The 25,607-nt window shown below is 45.8% G+C and overlaps 1 protein-coding gene across 1 annotated transcript in view; it reads left to right on the top strand.

Moving 5' to 3' along the window:
• Positions 1 to 12,456: 12,456 nt before the first annotated feature.
• Positions 12,457 to 25,607, top strand: part of LOC125771218 (titin-like) — a 42,350-nt gene continuing 29,199 nt past the window's right edge. Inside the window, exons 1-6 of the mRNA XM_049441617.1 lie at positions 12,457 to 12,650; positions 13,166 to 14,015; positions 19,194 to 20,946; positions 21,023 to 21,252; positions 21,317 to 22,693; positions 22,764 to 25,562. Of these exons, the coding sequence (XP_049297574.1) occupies positions 13,739 to 14,015; positions 19,194 to 20,946; positions 21,023 to 21,252; positions 21,317 to 22,693; positions 22,764 to 25,562 (6,436 nt within the window). The 5' untranslated portion in view covers positions 12,457 to 12,650; positions 13,166 to 13,738. The remainder of the gene's footprint in view (positions 12,651 to 13,165; positions 14,016 to 19,193; positions 20,947 to 21,022; positions 21,253 to 21,316; positions 22,694 to 22,763; positions 25,563 to 25,607) is intronic.

The raw sequence follows: 25,607 nt of genomic DNA, 5'->3' as shown, positions 1-25,607 counted from the left end.
AAGCGATGGAGATGTAAAAATAATTATTTTTTTTTTTGGATTTTGCTTAAACCATGCGCATGCGTACAACACTTATGTAGAACTTTAAAGCCTTAACATGGTATATAAACATTATGCAAATTATTGTTCGTACACTAACTATAATAATATTTTTTTAAGAATATTGAGATGAATGACGAACTCTGTTTAAAATTAAACGTTTATACCAACAAATAATCGAACAGCGTTTCATATACATGTGTTGGTCTGGACGTTACTGTGGGCTCGGAAAAGCATACGCTTTACTTTTGCTACTCTCCGCATGGGGCGCTCTCTGGTGGAATCCGCACTATGGGCAATGTTTACCATCTTTTGGGAACAAATGAATGTTGAAACTTATAATTCTAATAATGTATACTAATTGATTTATTTCCTAATATTTATATTATAATATTTAATGACCTGATATTCCGTTTCGTTTGGATATCTGTTACTTTATTTTAACTTATTTATCTGATTTTAATATGTGATAGAACTTGAACTAAACGTCTTGGTTTTTAGCTTCAGCAGTTGAAAGCCCCTGCACATCCTAGAACTTGGCGCATGACATGATCTGTGATCCTTTGATTCATCAGCTATTTATGATGAAGCTCCGGTGCATTTCACTTGAAATAGAAACAGTGACTGAGTAGCATCTTTTATAAGTGACCAACACCTTAGATCTATTTTGATTTATTTACCTGTGACTCACGCGCCATACTTATTGACACATTTTCTTCAGGACAAGTTGATTTAAAAAAAAACAAGAACAAAATCCTATATAAAACCTACCTAATCGATCTTATTTCAATAATAAAATAAAAACTCTTCTAAGAAATCAATTTCTCCCATTTGAAATAATCTACTTAACACCTCATTCCTGCACGATCATCAACATTATGCCGTTTCGGTAATGTACGAATGAAAAAACACCATTAAAACTAAGGAAGCCATCTCGACTAAATCGGAGGTGAATCATCCGTGTGATTGATTTATGATGAGTCGGGTGGGGTTGGAAAGGTATACACACTCAATTGCGCTTTTTCCAACCCATGCAGAAGGCAATTTCTTAACCGTACCGAACGGTGTCTGCTTAGTGATAAGCCGCTCTAATTAATAGGGAAGGCAAAAAACACACCTATGCATTGATTTACATTTTGCGCTTGCAAATAAACATGCGTATCATTAGACTGCGGAAAGTGTAATGTGATGCGTGTCAATGCATCATCGGACAGGGTAGGGTAAGAGTGGTAGCCCCATAAACATATTCCAACGTGATGATGATCGTGATGAGCCTAAGCAACTCGTTAGGTTTTAAAAGACGATAATTGATTTGTTGCTAGAGAAATTCGTCTGGCTTCAGGTGATCTGCGCCTCCCAAAGAGGTGCCACGAGCAAAGATTATTTTATTGCTTTTAAGCTAATAGTCAAGCGAGATGCTTCCTTGGTTTCTTTTTTACGGGAAATAAATTTTCCATTTCAATTTTCTCCAGGCTCAATCTAACTCGCATTCCAAACAGCATTAGTCACCAACCAGACACATTCAATTTGCACTACATGCTCTTAAGCCGTGCTGAAAATGCGATCCGGATACCGCTCATCTAACTCCACTAAAGCTATTTTTGGCAAATGGCACAGGAAAATCGTTCCAAAGGAAAACGAAAACATTTCCACATTCAAGGAAAATGCGAAAGGAATCCACCAGGTAGAGAGCGTTGGAGAACAACCACACTGCGTTAGTCATCGATTCTCGAGTGGCATACCAGAAAGAGAGAGAGAGAGAGAGAGAGAGAGAGAGAACGTGCGAGAAGAGCTATCCTATATCCGGAACGTCCAAAGATCAACACAGCATCAGCTGTTCAATGTCTACAAAGTGATCTCGAACTAGCATGTCTATGTGTGTAAGATCTGTCAAGAATTGTATTTGCGCAAACTCGGCGCATGCGTGTAGTGTCCGTCCGGCGCATTTAAAGATAGTCTGATTGTATACAAACAAGACCAGAAATTCCGGCGGCCGGCATCGGCCATATTTGTTTACGCTCAGGATGACAACAATAACAAGTTGTTTTTCCGACCTGATCCGTTTTGCGGGAAGCTTCGGATCGTTCGGATTTCGCGGGAGAGGGAGAGAGCGAAAATTCATTACGTCTGCAATTCGGATTTTCGAGAATCTTCGGAATCTACTTCGTTTAATCCTGCGCACTAGTCGATCGGTAATTCTTCCATTCCTTTCCGTCACGCTACTCCCCATTCCCCCGGGGAAATCATTGGAAAACGTTTAACTACACCACGCAGAAATTCACGTCCCACATTGCTGGCAGTACCTCAACCGGTTGTGCGATCTCCTTTACCTTGACATCTTACAATGATTACCGTAATCCTCCCCACAGGGTGGATTGCACCGGCGCCATTGATCATTCATGTTTGGGTTAAATGCTGCATGTGGGTGAACGCACACACCACGTCTTTCCCGTATCCTTTACTCAGCGGGAACGGTAAGAGCGTTGAACCAATTTAAGGTCAATATTGGACACAATTCTTAGGTGACAAGTGCCTGTCATACCGCTGTCAGTTGGTATGTGGATGCCGATCGCGGAAGGAAAACAAGATGGAGACAAATTCCTCGTTGCTGTTGTGCACTATTCGTTTCTCCCATCCGGGGAGTAAATTGAGTTGCGTTCAATTAAGCGAAGTGCGAACGCCAGACTAAATGATATTGCAACACACACTGGTGACGCCTTTCTGTGTAGGTTAATTATGAAAAATGGACCACCAACCGAAATGTCGAAACCTCTGGTCTGGAGGTCAGGGTAGTTAAAACAAAAAACACATCAATTAAACTTCCACAATATATTTCTGTGTGTTTGTGGTTTTTTGCTTCATTTTTGGTTTCTGTTTCGATTTGGCAAGTTGACAAATTCCGCTCTTGGCAGGAACATTTAAAAAGTGTGTGTCTGTTATTGCGCGTAGGATGGTGGATGTGGCGACTCCTTCGAAAAGTGGAGCCAGCCAAACCGAGTACCAGATGATTGTAGGGGAACGATAGGAAGAGGGGTTATTTTTAAAAATATTGGCCACCTATTGTGATGATCGTGATGGCTGTGTGCGTGACCAGTATCGTCGATCAGACATTGTGAAGATCTCCGTAAGGTGGCGCCCTCTAGACAGCGATCACAGAAAGCATTTCTTTTTTTTATTCGCAGAAGAAAAAAAACATTTCGTCACGAGAAGTTTCTTTTAACGGATATAAATCTTTCACAACTCTCGTCTAAAAGACTATAGGAAAGTCGGATGGGATTTTGTTTTTGCTTTGGGCATATGTTCCTTGAATGCCATCGTTTGAATCGCTCGGACGACGATCGTAAAATGATTTAGATTACTTTTGTCTTTCGAATAAAAAACAGATGCTAGGCTTAGAAGCAGAATAGGAAGTAACGACAGCCTAGCAAAACATGACTCGCCGAGGTTTTCAATCTGGGTGGTTTTTGGGTGGGCTGTTGCGTGAATTAATTATTCGCATGTCGCTGCTTTTCACCCATTAAACACCGTAAAAGCATCCCAACCCCGTTCGCTTGAGCACGCCATCAACTAACCCAACGGTGCGCGATAAGTGACAAAAGTCTTGATGGCAAACATCAATGGACGCCCAGTTCCCCTTGCTCGTTCGTGGATATTGGGCGATATTCTTGTTGTTCGTATCCGCAGCCCAGAGGCAGCGTATAAATAAAGCAATGTATGTTTCAAACAAAACAAAACTATATAGAAAAGAAAATGCAGATCGCTCACATGCGATGCCAGCTCAAATTACACTCGATCATGAAAATCTCGTCACACACACACACACACTCACACGCCAGTGCGCGGAAAGAACGATTATGTCACGGTTAGCAATTATCACGCCGAGCAATAGGAAATGTCGTTACGGGAAGGAATTTCAACCCCGTCCTTAAGTGCTTCCTCCTCTCCTTGGGAGCTCTGCGTAGGTTATGGGGGGCTACTTTTGGTGGCAAACTGTTCTGCTTTGTCGGCTGTTGATTGCCGATCCGTTAGCAATGTGTCGAACTGTGCCATGTGCATGTTGACAAATTGCTGTCAGGGGATCGCCGACAGCACTAGATACTAGCTTGATCGATGCGAGTTGTTTGCAAAAACGGTAGCTTAGTAAAAAAAAATAGAAAAGCATCACGTTAGAAGCTGATCGCACTTAAAAGATACAATTGACGTTAGTTTGAATAAATGACGCTGACGTTTTTTTCTCCACCTCTGGATTGACGCTTTTTTCTACGGTAAATACGTCATTCCAATAGTGATTTAGTTGTACTAACGTTTTTTTGAGAAAATTATACATGACAGATGTCAACAAAAAAATTTTGACAGCTGTCAAAATACTAAATATCTTTTTTGGTGTGATGGTGATGGGACAGCTCTATTGTGACTAAAAAGACACTTTTTGGGGGAACTGTCAACTGTATTTAGGAAGTTTTAGTCCTATAGAGGGTTACCTCCATGAGTGATTAAGTAAAGGACTTTCAAAATGAGCTGCTTACATACAATACGAGTACCCACCTGTTGATGTTTCCATTCAAATCATTGTTAGCGGGGAGCACTATGTTTCCCATGATGCTCATAATAAACGCAAGCGAACGTTTTAGTTTAATCCGATCTTTAAAGGGCTTTTAGTAATAAAAGAAAAATTAAAGCTGATTGATGTCTAATGTATCACGTCGATTGTTGTCTTCTTTCTCTATGTGCCAATCATCGACCTTACTTGATAAATGGTTATTTCATAACATTGTTAAGCGTAACTTGATCACGCATGCTTGTAAGCGGAATGGCTCTTAATTAGTTCATTGGTGTCTTGAAAATTGATGTCTCCGCATTCTCCGCTCGCTGTTCGACCGAAATGTGCTACCGAACAACAACAACAACAGCAAAACTCACTCGATCGTGTACGCAACGGTAACAACAACAAAAAAGTGTGATGCGAATCACGAAAGATGGAGAGTGAGTGGCTTTTCTATTTTTATTTTCACCGTTTGTCGCCGTCGTGTCATTCAGTCGCCAGAAACCCATTGTCGAACATCGCCAGAACGCCAACATATACTGCAAAAATTGCACGCTACACAAACCGATCAGCAGATGTGTAAATTGTGGGGTTTTTTTTTGTTGAGAAGTAGTTTTTCAGTCGTCCGCCTTTCGGCTGCAAAACAAAAACAGTTTTTCCTCAGCTTAGGAGTAAACGATCGTAATTGCACAACTACGCACACGCCTTTACATGCAAACCCATCACCACTACCACCAACGAAAAACCTTAATCGTGCGGGAAAAACGGCACGAGAACATGTTTCTAAAATTAGCTCATTTCGTTTGCTTGCTCCTGGTGACGGTTTTCCGAGCTACGGCAATGTTTGCAACACCCCGCGGCTGGCCCAGTGGCGTTATAAAAGTTTTCCTCCGCGACGACGAACGAGAACGTGCAATGGGAGCCATAAATTGACACTTTATGCGGGGAAACACCCCAACAAGAAATGCGTACGAAAGTGGTCGGTATAATACGGCTATGCTTTTGAGGGCGCCAAAAGGGTGAATGGAAAAGCTACGATAAGGAAAAAGTCATTTAAAAACCATATATTTCTTAGCATTTGGTTTGTTGCGAGACACTAAGAAGACGAAAATAGTTCACCCAAAATACAATAAAATATATTAATACAGATATTTATTAAAAGCAAAACAATATTTAAATTTTTATTTTTTCCCCTTTGGAACTTTTCTACCAACTTCGTCGACGATAGGAAAATTTTCCGGAGAGGTGTCGCTTACTCGTGTAAAATAATTCAGCCCATCTCCCACCTCCTCTTGAATCACAACCATGTGTAAAAGTGTTTTTCTTTCGTCTAGAGTTTTCATGAAGTTGCGAAATGTTCCCTTCCCTTCGCCATCTCTCCACTGTTCGAAAATATATACATATGTGTGTTTGAGTTGTCTACTAATTCACTAATCCTTTGGCGATATTTTCCTTCTTGATTTTGATCCCTGTAGAAGCATCATTCCTCTGCTACAAGGAGTTGAAACCGAACGGGACGGTGGAGCAAAATCATCACGGAACGAACGGAGGAACGGTTCGTACGATGCTGGAGGAAACGGACACGATCGAGAAGTCGTACCGATCGATCTGCCTAATACAGACGTGCGAAGGTAAGTGCTGACAGTGGAATGTTAATGAATTTTCCGAACCATACACCTTCCGCACTAAGTTGCTAATTTTTCGACGGTACTGAAGTACACTAACACTGCCAAAAACTGGACGCCACTAACTCGTCTCATGCAACATTGACATTTGCAAACTAATGCATTCTGAGGTGGGTTTTCCTGTACAACCAACGTGCGAATCATTCATATTAATTATGTTGGCAAAAATGGAACGAAAACAGGTCCCCGAGGCCAATTTCACCAACAAGAACTCTTTGCCAGCGTTTAAATTGGTGTTCATTTACATTTTTTCGCGCCTAGCACCCTTTCGGTCGGGATTTTGATTTAAATTATTTTTCATTTTTTGGCCATGCACTATGGGATTCGAGGGATGTATGGGCTGTCTACGATCTCAATATAATCTTTCCTACATCTGCATGGTTCATCGCAGTCTTTTGCATGTTCTATCCCGACGATCGATTCTATCGCATCCATATCATTTCAGTTCAATACTTCTTCCTCTCGCAAAAAAATGAAGCCATCTTTTCATCCGCGCTTTAGAACCGTAGAGAAGCTGGCATTCCAAATCAAAAGACGATTGTTTTTTCTCTTATATCTCATTGCAGTGGCAAATGGTGGAACGAATCGTATTACTTTCCGCAAATCGTAGCAATGTTGTACAGATGGTAAAGAGTGTTGTAGCACAAGTGAGATGATAATAAACTGCTCCTCACAGCACTGTCCGTTTACTAGATGAGGTTTAGAAAACAGCACCCACGACAACTCCCCGCATAAAGACACCCCATATCCCAGTATTGCTCACCAGCTAACTGTTTGATCTTTACAAGCCTAATTTCCACCACTCAACCGCCCGAAAGCCAGCACCCCGTAACGTGTCGCCATAAATTAAAGCTCAAGTAGTTTTCACCTTATTCCTTCCGGATCAACTCTCACCTGCCCTAAAGCATAAAGTACCGCAACAATTAGACCTTAACCCCTAAAACTCTGCACGTTTGGCACAAAACCCGTACCGATGGCACCGTTCGGGGTGGCTCGGGCTCATGGTGGCCGTTTTGCTGATACCTTTCTCCGCCTGTTATTTTATTTGCGCCTGTTTAATATTTATACACCTCCGTATCGGCCTGTTGATTTTCTGGCGTGCAAGCATGATCAGCCGGGGACCGGAGGCAGGTTTTACTTCGGGCACCTCTGTGGCACGAAACTGTGTCACGCAAGGTGGTACCCTTTTTTTTGTTTTGATTTCCGTCGGCCTTGCTTTCTCGTAGGGGCACCGAAAGAAAGTAAGCATTTTCTGGACGTTTTGGGGCGCTTATGTTTTGGTTGCTTGATTTTATGGTCACAGTTTTGCCGAACAGCAAATGGACTATATTGAATTATCTGTACATTTTTACTGGACCCACCAGCGCTAATATTTTGCCAAAGGTTTATTTTGTGTTTCAACATATAAAAAGGGGAAGGAAATTGATGTTTGATTGATTTATAAGATGTGAGAAAGTACGTTATAGTAAATCGGATAAAACACCAACACAGGTAAGAAAGCTACGAATTGAGTTATATAAATTGAATTTTAACTGAACTTTATTGATGAAATAACTATTTTCGAAATAACTATTTTCGAAATAACTACTGTGGTCCATAGATGGCATCAACGGCTACATTTTCTTCTTAAACGACCATGCCCTCAAATGTCTGTGCCAGAAGTTATTCGAGGAACCAAGTTCCATACCGGGGGCGGCCCGGTGGTGCATGTGGTAAACGGCGTCGGTCCACACGGCTGGACTGGGTTCGAATCCCACCCGAACCGCCCCCTTCGGAGCAAAGGACTGACTATCCGGCTACGTGGTAAAAATAGTAGTAAGCCAAAATGGACGGCGTGACCTGTAAGGTCGTTAAAAGCCAAAGAGAGAGAGAGAGAGAGAGAGAGAGAGAGAGAGAGAGAGAGAGAGAGAGAGAGAGAGAGAGAGAACTATTTTCGAAAAATCCCAAAGAAAAGCTAGCTTAGTCACGTCATGAGAATGATGCAGGAATGATTCATTATGAAGCGAATGAATGAATCTTCTCTGAACAATCTTTCCACAAATCTTTCTATTTTTCACTGAATTTCCTCAATGACGTCGCATATCCCATTAAAAGGGGAATTCTCGCTTTCTCCAACTTTTTCTCGTTCATGATCCACTTCAATCTACCTACATTTATTTGTTTTACTGGTGATTCAATAAAACAGTTTCCAGGTTGATGTTTGTCAGTTATAAGTCAATCTACTATATTTACGATCTTTATTAAAATACAACATCAGGTGGAAAGCACCTGTTTTTGCCAGGTATTCAATGCTGCGATCTGAGTACCAGCTGTCAAAGTGACAGCTCTTAAAGCTGCTCGTTGGTATTCCTGGAATGTGTAACTTGTAGCACATTAGATAAAGAGTTTGCTGGAATTCCATAAAACTGCTGCAAGAGTGCGATAGTAGACGAACCTGTACATAAATATCCTCTCCCACAAACGGATTTCCCTTCTGCTTTAATGATCTTTTCAAATGGAAACATGACGTACATGACATTTCTCGCACATTTTCTCGAATGCTTGTAACACCGACATAACCAATGACGATGATCGATGCCACGATGGCATGCACTGCCGTTAAATCTGATACCACCGCTTCCTGTGCTTCCTGGGTGCAAGCGATAAAACAAATGGTGAACCGTTTTGTTTGGTTAAGAATCCCCCCACCCCCGGATTGATGTTTTGCCCATTAAACACAGCCATCAAGGTAGGTGCGATGTGCTGAAATGATAGCGTTTATAAATCTCGACTAATCTGTCGAAAGGGTTTTGCTGATACGAAGAAAGCTAAAAGGAAAACCCCCGTCAGCGTGGCTAAACTGCGGCAAATGGTGTTGGCAAATCGGGCAGCAGTGCCGCGTGCCTTCTTGGCCCGTTTCGTGCGATATTTGCGTGCAGTGCAAAACGATCGTGAACATGAAACGATCTGGCAAAGCTAGGCGGGCAGGATGCAATGGCAAATGGCAACATTTCACCACAAATATGCCACACTTTGCAGAATCGTTACGATCGGGGGAATGAAATCATCTGTATATACACAGACTTGCGCTGCGTATGGAGCTTGAAAACGCTTCTAACGTGGAAATTGTGTGTGCAGGAGGGGGTTTGTGTTTTGGAACGGATTAGTGTGGTACGGCCGAGATCCCCAAATAACAAAGATTGTGAAATTCGCCAGTGTTTGGGATGGTGGTTAGTACAACTGTCCGCCCACCTAAACGATGGAGGAGGACCTTGAGAGATCCGCCCGTGGACTGCAGCCAAGGATTTGACATAGAAGCGATTGTTGTTTATTCGTTTAGAATCATATTTCAATGTCCGCTCTGGTCTAATTTGTTGGAGGGAAGCACATCGGAGATTTTGGAAGAATATTTACACGAATATTGTGTATCACGTAAAGAAGCAAATTAAACTAATACGTAATTTCTTGACATTTACTCGAGAGTTTCCCTGTCAACCATGTCATGTTCTCAACCTTCTCGTTTTAATGAATCAGAAACAATTCAACATTGTTGAACGTTGAATCTGTATCCTCTAACCCTGAAGCCCGAACGAAGGATGCGACCCGATTGACTCATCTCAAGACACCGATTAAATGAGTTTTTTCCTTCTGCGCTTGGAATGGAACTCTTCGTAGGTGGAAAAGCGTACTAAAGAGCTCTCGTGAGTTCACAATCATACAAGGCATTCACCGTCATCATCGACTGTATGTGTTCTGATGCAGAGTGTGTCACACATGTGTATGACATGCAACTGGCTAAAAATATTGCCCCATCACCACCCGATCAGGTCCCGTCCGTCCGTACGTTCTAGCCGACTGACTAAGCGTTGCCGTTTTTACCGACTATGAAGCAAAATACATTGGTCCACTCGTTGACACCACGTTGTTTTGACAGCACACGAATCATGATCCTTTCCTGAGCATCCTCTCATCGCCGGCGATCGGACTGTGTGACTCATGCAACCTTTTCCGAGGTGTGGCTGAAGTCATCTAGCAGGAATGCACTCGCGGGGAAAGCAAAACAACAACCCTCGGTCACGATGATTTTCACCTGTTCTTGAATGATTCGCGCAACACATTCGCAGCGGGTCTAGCGTGTTTGGTGCGTTGTTCATGTGTGAGTAGATATTTTCCTCACCGGGAGTGGTGCGGAAAATTTCACAACACTCAGGCCAACAGGTATCATCGGCACCTTAAAGGTGAAGGAATATTACCGTCCGAGCCGGAATAAATTTTCCATCCTATTAGTGATGTGCACACGATGGATGAAGGTGGAAATATTTTTGCTTCCAAATATTTCCACGCCTGGTCTGCTGTAATTTTTTGCGTACTACGTGTTTTGTGCAAAAAAGTGGCAAACGAAGACGGTTTGCCGATCTCTTCGAGGTCGTGTCACGTTTATTAATAACATGAAATATTGTTAGTATTATGGGCGAGGTAAGACATTAAGGTTGTCCATGGGAACGTTCACGCCACTCCCAAAGCTCCTACGAGAAAGGGGATGGATTTTTCATCAGATAAATAGAACTTAATTGATTAAATACGGAACAGATTTTTGGATAGAATATCATTAAAACCTAACCTGAGTACTCTCAAAGGATTTCGTCTAAAAAATATTTTCTTTGAGCTCAAGAAGAAAATGACAAGAGGGATTTTTATCTCCGCAACTTTTAGTTTCTTAAACCAGCTGTACATAACCTTGAAGTTGTCCAGTTTTGGTCATTGTCTACAATTTCCATTTGCAAACATTGCGATCTTCTCCATTCCCTCAGAGATGAAGTTTCATCCCCATTTGAAGCATTGTGAAATACACGACCATTTACGCGGCGTGAGGGTGTCCATTTTCTCGATCATAGAGATAATTTTTTGTGGCGACAATTTATAAGTTTCACCGACCCGTGTTGTGGGAGACCTACCCACCAACCGAGGGATATCAATCGGTCCGCAACGATGATTCCGATTTAAAATCCTCATCCTTCCGTAAGGCATCATTTTACAGCCCACTAGCACCCAGATCATTATCAATTGACCGTGTCCGTGCGGTGTGAGGTGTTAAAAAATGGTTTAAAAAATGGAATCAACACTGAGACTCCCTCGCCGGATCGGTGATGCGTCTTTCACGCTGGACAAACGATTCTCGTGAGCACCAAAAAAAAAACACACAGGCCATCTTATGCCGACTCTAGGATAAGGAGCTTTTTTTGTTTTCGTTTTTTTATCGTGACGTGTTTTATGTTTTTCATTTGCTCAGTGCGTTTTTAGTTTAACGATGCACGGCCCACAGCACGGACACGCACAGTGTAAGTGTGCGATGAATTATTCAAACCCATCCTTCCTGCCTTCGCACATCTCCCATTACCGTTGAGGATGGAGATACTTTTTGAAGAGAGGTAAATAAAAAACAAAACACAAACCAACGTTTTTTTCCTTTATTTTCTACGCTTCTCCGGGAAAGTGATCACACCCTTTGCGAGAGGGTTATGGAGGAATTTCCACTAGTTCTCTTCTGCTCCTAATTTTTCTCCCAAGGGTGGTTACTTTTCTCCCCGAGTCTTTTACCGCTCAACGTCATAAAGCGCTCTCGCGCTTCCGCTCCGGTATTCCGGTAGCTTAGTAGATACGCATGCGTAGCACGGAGCGATCGCAGCCCAACAGCCTGCCATCATTCCAATGCTCGACGTTCGAGCACGCTGAGGTGTGGCGTGTGGCGCACATAGAACACTTCTTTCTCTACACATCCTTCCTCCCTTCTGCACGATCCTCTAACCCCCGGCGTTCGATCGCACCGGTCGATGGGGACGACGTTGGAAAACTGGGTAATACATACTTGTTGGAAGAGAGAACAAAAAAAACTGCACAACCTTCCCCCGTTTGCGGCCGCCGTGCGATCCGTCCCCCCCGGTTGGATGTGGACCGTCCTCTATCCGGTCACATTCCGGGCCAGTTTTTCCATTACACATCGCACCGACACGAAAAACCGACCGATCCGGTGTGCCAAAAGGAAGCCGAAGAGGAAAAACAAAACATCCGTACCAAAAAGTGTCATTATTTTTGGCATCGATCCACCGACGGTGTTCGTTGGCACACGGCGTCGGCGCAAACGGTCGGTTCCGTCGGTGGGACATGCGCAAAGCCAGCCACGCACCGGCCACGACCACGACCGGGTACCAGTTCGTGTACCAGTGTATCCTTCCCGGGCTGTGGCGACGATTTTTGCGGCACAGAGTTTCACTCTTCGCTCGCTCTTCAAAAACGACCGACGTCTTCAGTTATTCGTCTCGGGGATGACTTGAACTGTTTTTTCCTTCCTACAAACTCGGTTTCTGCGCCTGTGTGGAAAAGTGTGTGTGCGGGAAAGAAAAATCGTACGTACGCGCGCCCGTGATTTTTTGGTGGCCCATTCTACCCCACCGGGAAAGAACCCCCCCAACCGTGCCCCCGTACCATTGGTTTGGGTGTTTGTGCTGTGGTGGCATGCGTGCGCGCGCGCGCATTCGTAAAGTGGGCCGAGTGGGAAAATTCTTCTAAGTCCCTTTTGCTAACGGGTGTTAGAGAAATTTTCGCACCGACCGATGTAATCGTGCAGCAGTGACTAGTGGTGCGATACTGCTACCCAGAAATTTATTCTGATTATGAAAAAGAATTTAGTGCCAAAGTGTGCCAAATGTTTCTTGAGGAAATTTTTATTTCATATTTTTGTTAAAATATAATCATCTGTGAAAACTATTTCCCGTTCTTCTGCAAGTGGATTAAAACAAGTGTTGAATTTTTAAGCGAGTTGTTTTCGAGCTCGAATTTTTTGTGTGTTTTTTGCAGTGTTTTGGTGATGTTATAATTGTGCAAAATTTTTTAAATTTATTTTATCGTCTGTTTTTCGCAGCAGTTTGAGTCAGTGGAATTCAGCGGACTTATAACTTGAGTCTGATCATCAAGAGCACGTCTTGATCGTATAAGAGAAAGGGAGGCAAGCGAAATTTAGTGATAAATAGTACGCAGAGCATACAAGTGAAGCCTCCGACCTTACTCTCCCTCACCCTTGGAAAAAAAAGTCAATTTAAGCCCAAAAGCCAAAGTGGTGCCCAAACCCGTAAAACGGGCACAACGAAAAAAAAGGAAGTGTGTTGTTTGGTGTGTGGATATATGTGATTGATTGCTCTTTCGCAAACCCGAAAACGAAGCAAAAAAAGGGGCCCCCCAAAAGTCTCTCTGGGGAGGGAGTAGTTTAAGGAAAACATAAAATCCAAACCCCAAACGAAGAGGATTTAGTTGTATAAGTTTTGAGTTTTTGACGAGTTATTCGCCTGTGTTTCGTTAAGTTTGTTTCGCTTACATTTTGTGTGTGTGTTTTTTGTAAAAAGAAACCTCAAAAACCAACAAAAAAACCCCCTACAAACCCGACCGATTCAACGTTATTGTGCCGCGTATTAGCGACTCGTGCATTCTCCACTGAAGGATGCAACGACCCAATCCGAATCAGCCACCGTTCCAGCTGCAACCACAGCAGCAGCAGCTGATGCAGCAGCAACAGCAGCAGCAGGTGCACCAGCAGTCGTCGATGATGATGCAACAGTCATCGACGACGGTGCGCCAGCAGCAGCAGCAGTTTGTGCAGCGGCAGGAATTTTCGCAGCAGCAGCAATTTAGCAGTTCGCAGCAGCGAGTTAGCAGCCGTTCGGAGCAACACTCCGTGCAGCAGCAGCAGCAAAGCCATCAAGTTACTCAGCAGCGAGGTTAGTTCAATAGGACCTCATGTGTGTGTGTGGAACTACGTTGGCGGTTTTACCTCCACAGAAGATTACATAACGTGCTTACTATGTTGGCCTGAGAACGAACCATCTGAAGTGTGTACGTGCGTTTTCGTTGATGATGATCCTTCATTCACCAATTCTTGAGGAATTTTGTGATGTGATCGTGAGTTTTGAGGAGGACTACTTTATACACCACCAACTCTGGAGATTGGAGTAACAGTGTCCCAATGGAGCATCATCACAATCGGTTGGGAAAATCTAGAACAACTTCACGGTCCCCGGTTCTTTAGCCTGTCGTCATGTTCACAGTTCGCACTCCGTACGCCTAGTGTGCTGTGACAGTGAGACAGGCGAGCACACGATCTCTTCTGCACGGCCGCGAAAGTGCTAAAAATATGCCTCCGCTGAAAAACTTTATTTTTAGTGCACACGAATACTGCACACATACACAGCTCACTCGGTGATGGTGGTGAATCGCCACCGATCGGCACCACGTACGCGCAGGATCAGGAATTTCACGGTGTCCTGCTCAGCCCGCCTGCCCACTACTGTCCAAGAAGAACACACTGTCCCTGTCTTTCTCCTACGGTTGTGGTATTTTTTGGATGCAAGTATGCGTGGGCGTTGCGTTGGAGGAATGGCAACAGAAGGTGGCCAGTGAAGGAAAAGAATTGCCACGGCGAATAAGAAAATCGCTCCCGAAGGCACCTTTATTTCACAGAGATTATTTTTAAAACAAGCGTAAAAGATGCCTTCCACCATGTGCATCCTGTAATGTTAGAATCCATCACGTTACAACTAAAGAGGTGGTGGAATCCGTGATTTCCGTGATGATGAATAACATCGTTCCGCGGCGGGGGCTGTCACCATTTATTTGATGCAGTACTGTACCAAAAATATGTTACAGTGTGGGAGTAATTCCTTGAAGAAATTCTCCAAAAATGCTTTATTATGACAGCTTTCGGAGCAAAACAATTTGATCACAAGGTGGCAACGATTTTCAGATTTTGAGATCTCCTCGTACAGACACCGGCAGAATGTTTAGACGCCACACGTCTGCCGACAGTTGACATATGACGCCATATTTAAGAATAGAAATAGCAAAAAACACTAAAGCGTGTTAGAATTAGAATTGTAACAATGCCAACAACTGGTCACCCTTAGTGCGTCACGCTATTCTGCACACACCGAACATCTGTCAGAGTTTATTATTGATGGCTTAATAAAATCGTTTACCTTCAGTTGGAATGTCACCCTCGCGAAGAGTATGATTAGATACCAATTATCGAGTCTTGGTCAAAGGATGAGGAAATTAGACTCCTTCACATATAATTTCTGCCAATGCACTAATCGATCACACATTACCTCAAAGGAGAAGAGAAGAAAAAAACTCCAAACGATATCATTGAGATGGCGTCAGCCTTGATCACGGATGTCCAAGTTTTTCCTCCCCATTCTAGGTCAAGCCTGTATTGGGAAAGCAATGTTCGCGGCACGGAAGGGACAGACGTGTGGAAGAAACTGTTTCACTTTTGCCCATCCGTGGCTCACTGTGGGATCAAATTTCTTACGACGCGGCTTGCCTTCGCAGGCGTTGCCCTCGACCGGTTCGGCCATATTTGGCAGTCGTCAGTAAACGTGTCGCCCCGCGCCGTAGCCCTGTTGGCGGTGTTCAACAAGTGTATGTTGGCCTCATTTAACTAGAACTGTTGATTAGAGATCGTTTGGATCGTGCGTCCGTCACCGCATGATGCACAAGCCGCGGCTTAATTGCTCCCTAGAGCGTGTTTCGGGGAGTATGTCATTGATGAAGACTATCGGACAGAGAACACAGGTCACAGGGCAGGGCGTCCGTAGAGGACTATCACTTTGATGAACGTGTTGCAACGATAATTTCTGTATCGTGTTCTGGTGTGTATACGACGCACCGATTACTGTTCTCGCCTGATTGACATGATGCCAGACGTCACCATGTCCAGAGGTTATCGGGGTTATGGACATGTGATTGATTGTTTATATGCTTGTCGTCAATTTGTTTTATCAAGAATTCTCTGGATGTTGGTCTTGAAGAATAATTTTTTTAAACAGATTTCAAGATATCCAGAAAATCTAGAATTTTTATCCCACTCTGTCAGTATCAGTTTCATTCAGCAGACAGACATTCGTTTAACTTTTGTACTCTCAACATCAATTCAATTTGCGGTTATCAGTCATGCAGTGAATGAACCAACTTGATGATCGATTTTAAGAAGCCGCAGGGTAAAGAAAATGGATGAAAGCCAGCAATAATGAGCTAGCGCTTCCTTCCCCCTACTTCCATTTCAAAGGGCACCGGGAACATATAGGGTCTCGCACCGTCCGGCAACCATCCATGCGAGTAGAAAATTAATGCAGACTTTAACGGATGTTGGTGCACCCTTCGGTTCGTCTCTTAGCATTTACCCGCACCCCAGAAAACTACTACAAAAAAAAACGGTATGCCACTGTAACGATGCAATCTACGTACGCGTACAGTGAAAGGTGTTGAGGCATTGAGGTTTTTGTGGCGTGCGTGAGTGAGTGCGTATTCGCGACCGAATCTTACTGAAACCTTTCCGACTGACCTCCCGTACGTCTCCCTATTCCCCGCTGATCGGGGTGGCTCCCTACGATCCCTGTACGACCGGAAACGAACGAATATATCCACAAACCATGGCCGCAAAGTACGCTCTGCTGGTTACTAATACGTACCTGAGAAGGATTGATGCGAGTCTGAAATGAAAATGAAAACAAAGTTTTTTAATTAAATCGGACCTGTACAAGGATTATAATGTGAAAAGGTTATTGATTTATCAATCGTGTGGAAATGATGGATCGCTGGTATGATTGTGGGAAATATGCATTAAAGCGAAGTATGATAATACGATTTCCTATTATTCATTGTATATTTATTCAAATTGATGGCACGAAGAAAGCGATGCTCAGCCACCGGGTTCAATATTTCATATAGAAAACCTATTTACATTTCCATAAAAAAGTGCCCAATGCTGTTTTCCATCAGAAGCTCAATATGGAACAAATTTTCCACTACCCTATCTGGTGTGACTACATTCGTACAGAATGCCAAGACAACTTGTACGTAGTACCATTTTCGTCCATCGCGACACATCAACAAACAAGGCGACCCTATTTGGAGCTTGACTACTGTATAAACGTTCTAGCTTGTAGAACTAGCTAACTAGAACCATCAGTTTATTTGTTGTTCTACGCCACAACTGAACCTAATGCTTTTTCATTTTTTTTGTGGTCATGTATTGATGGTGTGCACTTGAGCTTCTATTTAGTGACGTCCGTTCGTGATGGCATGCGTTGTAAGTGACGCACGAGTGACTTACTGGTGGACCCTTGGGGATGCCAGCTAAAGACGTTCAACGTCCGGAAATGGAAACCCCATAGGCTAAGTGTGAAGCGTTCAACAGCAACAAAAAAAACCGAATGCAATAAACAAATAAATTCACCATACTAGTACTTACTGAATGGTTGAAAGCGGTAAACCTGATGCACATCAGACGCCCTAGCTTAGCCGTCTGTTACGAGCTGAGCTTGCTGATGCATCACGACTAAGTTTATTTATTTAGCTCCGTTTTTTTTTTGTTTCTTCCTTTCGCTACTCCCAGAAAGCCTAAGGCCGAGTTCTTCGGGAGTAGCTGATTTCACGCTGCAGTGATCTTCGTTGCCATAAAGATCACTAACTGTATAGCTTGCTGCTCACATGCTATCTGTCCGTCTGGGCAAACTATCGGGAGCAGATCTTACAGAGTCGGGCGCAAAGCAAAGGTGTAATCGGTCATTAGCAGGCAGTACGGATCAGATACTGCTAGTTTGTAGTTTATTCCAGCACAGTTTGCAACGTTCTGTCATTACGACCAACCTCGTCAACGTTAGGTGCTTATCTTCAACGTAACTGAAAACAATCGGAATAATATTTGTGCATTCTCGGGCAGTGCAAGAAATTAACTTATCGCGATAGAGCGGTGAAAGGAAAGGTGACACAAAGGCTTATGAATAAGCGATATCATTGCGTAAGCTGTGTTTAGTGAGAGCAGAGTAGCGGGAAAAGGTATATCTAGAAATGGAACACAGTTTAGCAGTGCGTTCATATTTAAATAAGACCATTCGTGAACGTGTTTGGCTACTCGTGCATCTGAACATTGAAGGAAGTGTCAATCGGTATCATTTCCCCCCAAAACGAAGAATGCTCGAACACGTTACTATTCTTCCTGCTTGAAAAAGGAAACAACTCTCCTATTTCGAATGTAAATAATTATTCTTCTCGCAAACACGTTGCTCTTACTCTCCGTGTGCGCTCGCACAGAGAATACTACAGCCCATTGAAGCGGTTACATTCGTCCGGATTGTTGCACGGACACGGATTCAACGCAACCCCGGGGACTGGTGCGCAACCCCCTCACACACTCGTACAAACCGACCAAGGAAAAAGGGTCGCTGCAGGTTAAAAATAGTCAAACGGCAACGGTTGTCGCATTGCGTAATCTTATTTCCCGACGCGTTGCCAGATCCATCCTAAAATTACATCACGCAGATGGTCGGCCCCGGTTGTACGGTATAATTTATGTGAAAGCGATCCGACTGCAGCTGTTCTTTACGGTGCTCATAGTCACGGGACATGCTTCATCCGGGTTCAAGAGACTTTGCGAAAACATGACAAAACGGTATCAACAGATCGTCGGTGAATGGAGCAACGATAAGAATTAATAATTCGGCAAATATACCACAAACGGGACGGCAAGTTCTACAGGTGGTGTGACCTTGACCCACAAACTGTGACAAGTTAGCAAGATCCCGTCCCCTAGCGACCGGTCTGTTTCATTCATGACCGGTTGTCGAACTTAAGGTGTATACGTGAACTTGAACGACCTAGTTGGCACACCTTGCAGCCCCACGTACTATAGTACACCTGTGTTTGCAGATATGCGCCCTAAAAATATACGCACAACACGGATGGTGCGCAGGATGAAGGGCCATGAAACTGACAGCGGATATACTATCTCTCTTTTAATCCATTCGTAAATAGAAAGGGAATTTTTCATGATGGGGGATATCGTCCAGCGTTATTCTTCTTCTAATGTCTGCGGACTGATTATTCTTTTTCCTTTACAGTGCAACAGCAGCATGGTGGCTACATTCAGCAGAGTACTACACCGCTGGCATCGATAACACCCGGTCTGCAGACACCAACTGTTGGTACTCCGTTCCAACAGCAGCCACAGCAGCAAGTACCATTGCAGTCGCAACCGACGTACGGTATGGCGGCTCCAACTCCGGTTTCAGCCGGTCCCGGTGATTACTCACCGCCGGTGTTTGAACAAATCTTCAAGAACTCGCGCTTCGCCCAGGGCGGCAACGCGCTGTTCGAGGGCAAGCTAAAGGGTAATCCCAAGCCAGAAGTTTCGTGGACTCGGAAAGGCGCACCCCTTCTCGATTCCTCGAAACATCGCTTGAGCTACAACCCGGCGACCGGAGCCGTCTCGCTGCTGATCAACCAGATCGGACCGGGAGATGAGGGCGAGTACACGTGTAAGGCACGTAACGCTGTCGGAGAAGCGATCTGTTCGGTATTCATCCAGCCGGAGGGTATGCCGACTCCACAGTTCCAGCAGGTTCGTCGCGAACAGCAGCAAACTAGCATTAAGCAGCAGCAGCAGCAATATACCAATGGATACTCTCACGTGGAGGAAGAATTCAAGGTAGATACCTTCGAGTACCGGTTGCTGCGCGAGACATCCTACAGGGAGTCGATTACACGACGATATGCCGGAGAAACGGACGCCCAGTTGATCACGACAGTAGATCGCGCTTTGGGTCCAGCTGCGGCTCCACAGATTGGTCAGAAGCCACGCAACTCGAAGCTTTCCGAGGGTTCGGATGCAGTGTTCAGCACGCGTGTCGTAGCTAATCCACGTCCGCGACTTTCCTGGTTTAAGGACGGTCAGCGCCTTATTCCGTCGGCGGACAAGTACGAGATGGGTTACTCAAACCAGCAGGCAACGCTGCGCATCAAAAACGTGAATGCACGCGACTCCGGACATTACACCTTGCTGGCAGAAAATCCGCAAGGTTGTCAGGTGTCGTCGGCTGTCTTGGCAGTCGAAGCTGCCCAGGAACAGGTGGCCGTTGAACGCGCTACCTCGTTCTCGGAACAACAGCAGTACCATCAACAGCAACAGCAGGTTATTGAAACCTCATCTGAGGCTACGAAGGCACTGTCTCCGTCGTTTATGACATTGATCCAGGACGCGGAGACAACCGAGGGTAAGATGGTACGATTCGACTGTCGTGTGACCGGACGTCCCTATCCGGAGGTAGCTTGGTACATCAACGGCAACCTGGTGACGGACGATGCGACACACAAGATCCTCGTCAATGAGGCCGGCAATCATGCGTTGATGATCACCAGCACTAATCGCTTCGACCATGGAATTGTGACGTGTGTGGCACGTAACAAGAGTGGCGAGGTAGCCGCTCAGGCCAAACTGGTCGTGTGTGAGCGTGAGCAGGTGGTTGCACCGAAGTTCGTAGAGCGTTTCACCACGGTTAACGTGAAGGAAGGCGAACCGGTACGACTGTTTGCACGCGCCATCGGAACACCGTTGCCGCGTATTACCTGGCAGAAGGATGGCATTCCGCTTGTCCCTGGACCGGAAGTGCAGATCTGCAACGACGAGAACGGTTGCACTACCGTTGACATCCCGAGAGCGAAAGCGTCGGACGCCGCGTGGTACCAGTGTACGGCACAGAACGTGGCCGGTACCACGGCAACGCGCGCCCGTCTCTTCGTCGAAGCTCCGAAGGGACCGGCGCCAGAGCAGAAACGTCTCAATCTACCTCGTCCTACTAAGGTCATTCAGCCGGAGTAAGTATTTTAAAGAACAGAAGCACAAGTCGCTAAAGGGCGGCATAATGTAATGGTTTTTTAATTCAATTTACAGAGCTGTTCCGGAACCGGAAATCATCTACTTGCGCCACGTGGAGCGAGCTGCTCCTCATGCACCACCGAAGGAGGAGGATCGCACCTATCCACCACCGAAATTCATAGTCCCATTGAGCGACGTTGCACAGGTTGAAGGTGGAAAAGTACACTTTGAGGCTCGCATTGAGCCCGTTTCCGATCCTTCGATGCGCGTTCAGTGGTTCTTGAATGGAAATCTGATTCAAGCAAGTAAGTGTTGGTAAGCTGCTAAACATAATGGCTTGCTTTATGAAATGATGTCTCCCTTGTACAGGTTCTCGAGCAAACACCACGTTCCAGTTCGGGTTCGTGGCTTTGGATCTTTTGACGATTGTGATGGAAGACAGCGGTGAATACTTGTGTCGCTTGTCCAGCTCGACGGGAGTAGCAGAATCGCGTGCCATGCTCAGCGTGCAGCCCCGTCCTCCAATCGAACAGCAAACGCAGCATCCATCATCGCTGGATCAGATCCAGCATCTTGAGGACTACTCGAAATATGTGCGTACCGAAAGCATCGAGGAAGTCGTTAACCAGAAGCCAGGTTTCACACGACCGCTTCAAGATTTGGGTGAACTAGAGGAAGGCCGCAATGCTCATTTCGAAGCGCAGATCACACCGGTCAGCGATCCTACGATGCGCGTTGAGTGGTACAAGGATGGACGCCCAATAACGGCTAGCTCGCGCATTACTGCCATTTTCAACTTCGGCTACGTTTCGCTGAACATCATGCATCTGCGTGCGGAGGATGCCGGTACGTATACGGTGCGTGCAGTGAATCGCATAGGCGAAGCGATCAGCACATCGAAGATCACCGTAGTCAGCAAGGCACCTGTTACGGGTGACTTGGGCATCTCGGAGCAACGAAACTATATTCAGAAGATCGAGGAACTGGAACAGTACCAGAAGTACCAGAACATGAAGTTCTACGAGGAGACGCCTGAAAGCACACAGCGGCCGGAGTTCAAGAGTCCTGTCTCGGATCAACTCAATGTACGAGAAGGTGGCTTTGCACACTTCGAGGCCCGTCTTGAGCCGGTCGGTGATGCGACTCTGCGCGTCGAGTGGCTTAAGGATGGTCATCCGGTAGAGGCAAGCTCGCGTATTACCTCGTTCTGTAACTTCGGCTATGTGGCGCTTACCATCAAGCAAGTTACCGTACACGACGTCGGTACCTACACGTGTCGTGCTTATAACTCTCTTGGAGAGGCGCATGTTTCCGCCCGCTTGACGGTGCTGACTCGCCAGGACATCATTGTCGATTCACAAACAAGTCACATGGGCATGGAGAAGATCCAGTATCTGGAGGATTCATCGCGCTACACACGCACTACTCAGGAACAAGTTGAGCAGCAGGTCGTGCAACCTCAACCACGATTCCTTGGACCACTCAAGGGTACGAACCGAATTGTTGAGGGACAGCGTGCCCACTTTGAAGCTCGTCTGGAACCACAGTCGGACCTGACCATGCGCGTCGAATGGTACCACAATGGTCGTCCATTGATGAGTGCTAACCGGATCCAAACCTACCATGACTTCGGCTATGTAGCACTGGATATCTTGGACGTACGTGCGGAAGATTCCGGAACATACACTCTGGTAGCTGCGAACAGCTCAGGACAAGCACAGGTTGAAGCTACAATGGTAGTGGAAAGTAAGATTTATATTGTGTATATACTGATACGGACAGTTTCTAACACTATAGCTTATGTCTCTCTTTTCAGCACGTGCTGCTATCGACACAACGAGCATGCACCATGTGGTGGAACGTTCGCAGCAGAAGGTGGAGAAGCAGTTTGTTGAACCGCAGTACCAAGTTGAAGAATTGTGCAAGTCAAAGCCAATCTTCACCCAACCGCTATCCGATCCGCAACCGGTTGGTGAGGGGCGTAACATTCATTTGGAGTGCAAGCTGGAACCGCTCGGTGACCCAACTATGCGCGTAGAATGGTACCACAATGGACGTCCGATTACTGTGGGTTCGCGCTTCAAAACCTACTACGACTTTGGTTTCGTAGCACTGGACATCCTGCATTCGACGGCGGTTGACTCGGGCGAATACACGGTACGGGCGACGAACCAGCTCGGATCGGCCCATACGTCTGCGTGCGTGCGCGTCATTACACGCTCGGACGTCATCACGGAGGCCCAGAGTGAAATGTCCGTCGAACAGATGCAGTATCTGGAGGATGCCTCGCGTATGCGTCGGGATGTGCTTGAGGATATTACGGTGATGTCGCCGCCTCAGTTCGCTCGCTCATTGCATAACATCGAAACGTTTGAAGGAACCAACATTCATCTAGAGTGCCGTCTGCAACCAGTCGGTGATCCGACCATGCGTGTGGAATGGTTCGTAAACGGTATGCCGGTTAAGATTGGACATCGCTTCCGACCAGCGTACGAGTTCGATTACGTGGCATTGGACTTGCTAGGCGTGTATGCGGCGGACTCGGGTGTGTACACTTGCCAAGCTCGCAACTCGCTCGGTGAAGCGGTCAACTCTTGCTCTGTGCGTATCATGGCAAAGAAGGATTTGATCCTGGAAACGCAATACCCAGCAGGGTTGGAGAAGTTGCAATATCTGGAGGATATTGCCCGCTATCGCAAGACTGAGTACGTCGATGAGATTGTCAACGTGAAGCCGCGCTTCCTTACCAAGCCGAAGAATATTGACCGTGCGCAGGAGGGTGGCCATGCACATTTCGAGTGCAAGCTGGAACCTGTCACGGATCCGAACCTGAAGGTGGAATGGTACAAGAACGGCATGCCCATCACTGTGGGCCATCGTTTCCGTCCTATTCATGACTTTGGCTACGTTGCCCTCGATATCATCGACCTGATTGCTGAAGATACCGGTACCTACATGTGTCGTGCCGTGAACTTGGTCGGTGTTGACGAAATCGCCGTGCAGCTGGTATGTCGAGGATCGCAGCAGATTCTTACCAACACCCAGAACGAGATGGGTCTTGAACAGATCCAGTATCTCGAGGAGAAGGCACGTCAGCAGCGGTCGGATTATCTGGACGAGATGACGACTCAAGCGCCAACGTTCACAACATCGCTAAAACACATTGAGATTAAGGAAGGCCAGCGTGCTCACTTTGAGTGTCGTTTGATTCCTGTGTCGGATCCAACGCTGCGCGTCGAATGGTACCATAACGAGGCACCAGTGAAGACTGGTTCGCGTTTCACCGAAACCAACAACTTTGGCTTTGTGGCGCTCGACATCATGGGCTGTCTGGCTGACGACTCCGGCACCTACACGTGCCGTGCAGTGAATGCTCTAGGTGAAGCTGTTACTTCGGCCACGTGTGTTGTGCATACACGCAAGAGTATCTATTCGGAGTCACAACACGAACATGCTCTGACTAGCTTACGCTATCTTGAGGATAATTCACGCTACCAGCGCGAAACGGATGTGGATGAGGTTATCACGCAGGCTCCGGTGTTTACCCTGCCTGTGAAGGATGTCAAGGTAGCAGAAAACCAAGCGGTACACTTTGAAGCTCGTCTGGTACCGGTCGGTGATCCGAAGATGCGCGTAGAATGGTTGCGCAATGGTGTTCCAATCGAGGCTTCAAACCGCACCACGACGATGCATGACTTCGGTTACGTAGCATTGAACATGAAGTACGTTAACCCGGAGGATTCGGGCACTTACACGTGCCGCGCAACAAACGACCTTGGTCAAGCTGTTACCTCTGCGAAGTTGGTTGTCCAGTCAAAGGCATCATTGGACCTGGATACTCAGAACGAGAGTGCACTGGAGAAAATCCATCAGCTCGAGGATGCTATCAGGTTCCAGCGTCGTGAAGAGGAAGATGTTGCTGTTACTCAGCCACCTAAGTTCACCACGAAATTGCACGGCCCAACAAATCTAGTTGAAGGTCAAAGTGCCCACTACGAATGTCGTATCGAGCCGTATCCGGATTCGAGCCTGAAGGTGGAGTGGTTCCACAATGGCCAACCACTCACGACCGGTCATAGATTCCGCACGACATACGACTTTGGATTTGCTGCGCTGGATGTGCTGACTGTGTACGCCGAGGATTCGGGTGAATACACGTGCCGTGCGACGAACCACCTCGGATCGGAAACGTCTTCGATCTCGTTGAACGTAACCCCGAAAGCTGGTATTGTACGTGATACCCAGCACGAAGGAGCACTGGAGAAGATTCAGTATCTGGAATGTGACGCTCGCTACGGTCGTAAGGGAGAAGATGAGATGTATGTAGCCGAAAAGCCGCAGTTTGGCCGACCGCTTAAGAATGCTAGTGTTGGCGAGGGACTGCCGGTACATCTGGAAGCTACATTGACACCGGTCAACGATCCAACGATGAAGGTGGAATGGTATTGCAATGGACGCCCTATTCAACAGGGCCACCGGTTCAAAACGACGTACGATTTTGGTTTCGTAGCTCTCGACATCCTTTATGCGCACGCTGAGGACACGGGAACTTACATGTGTAAGGCTAAGAATGCAATTGGAGAGGCTGTTACGACATGCGCTGTTAAAGTCACAGGTAAGCACGGTCAAGCACGGTTCAATTTGTACTTTGAGCGTAATG

The sequence above is a fragment of the Anopheles funestus genome, chromosome 3RL (genome assembly GCF_943734845.2).
Source record: "Anopheles funestus chromosome 3RL, idAnoFuneDA-416_04, whole genome shotgun sequence".
NCBI lineage: Eukaryota > Metazoa > Arthropoda > Insecta > Diptera > Culicidae > Anopheles > Anopheles funestus.
This window is presented reverse-complemented; position numbering and strand designations above follow the sequence as displayed.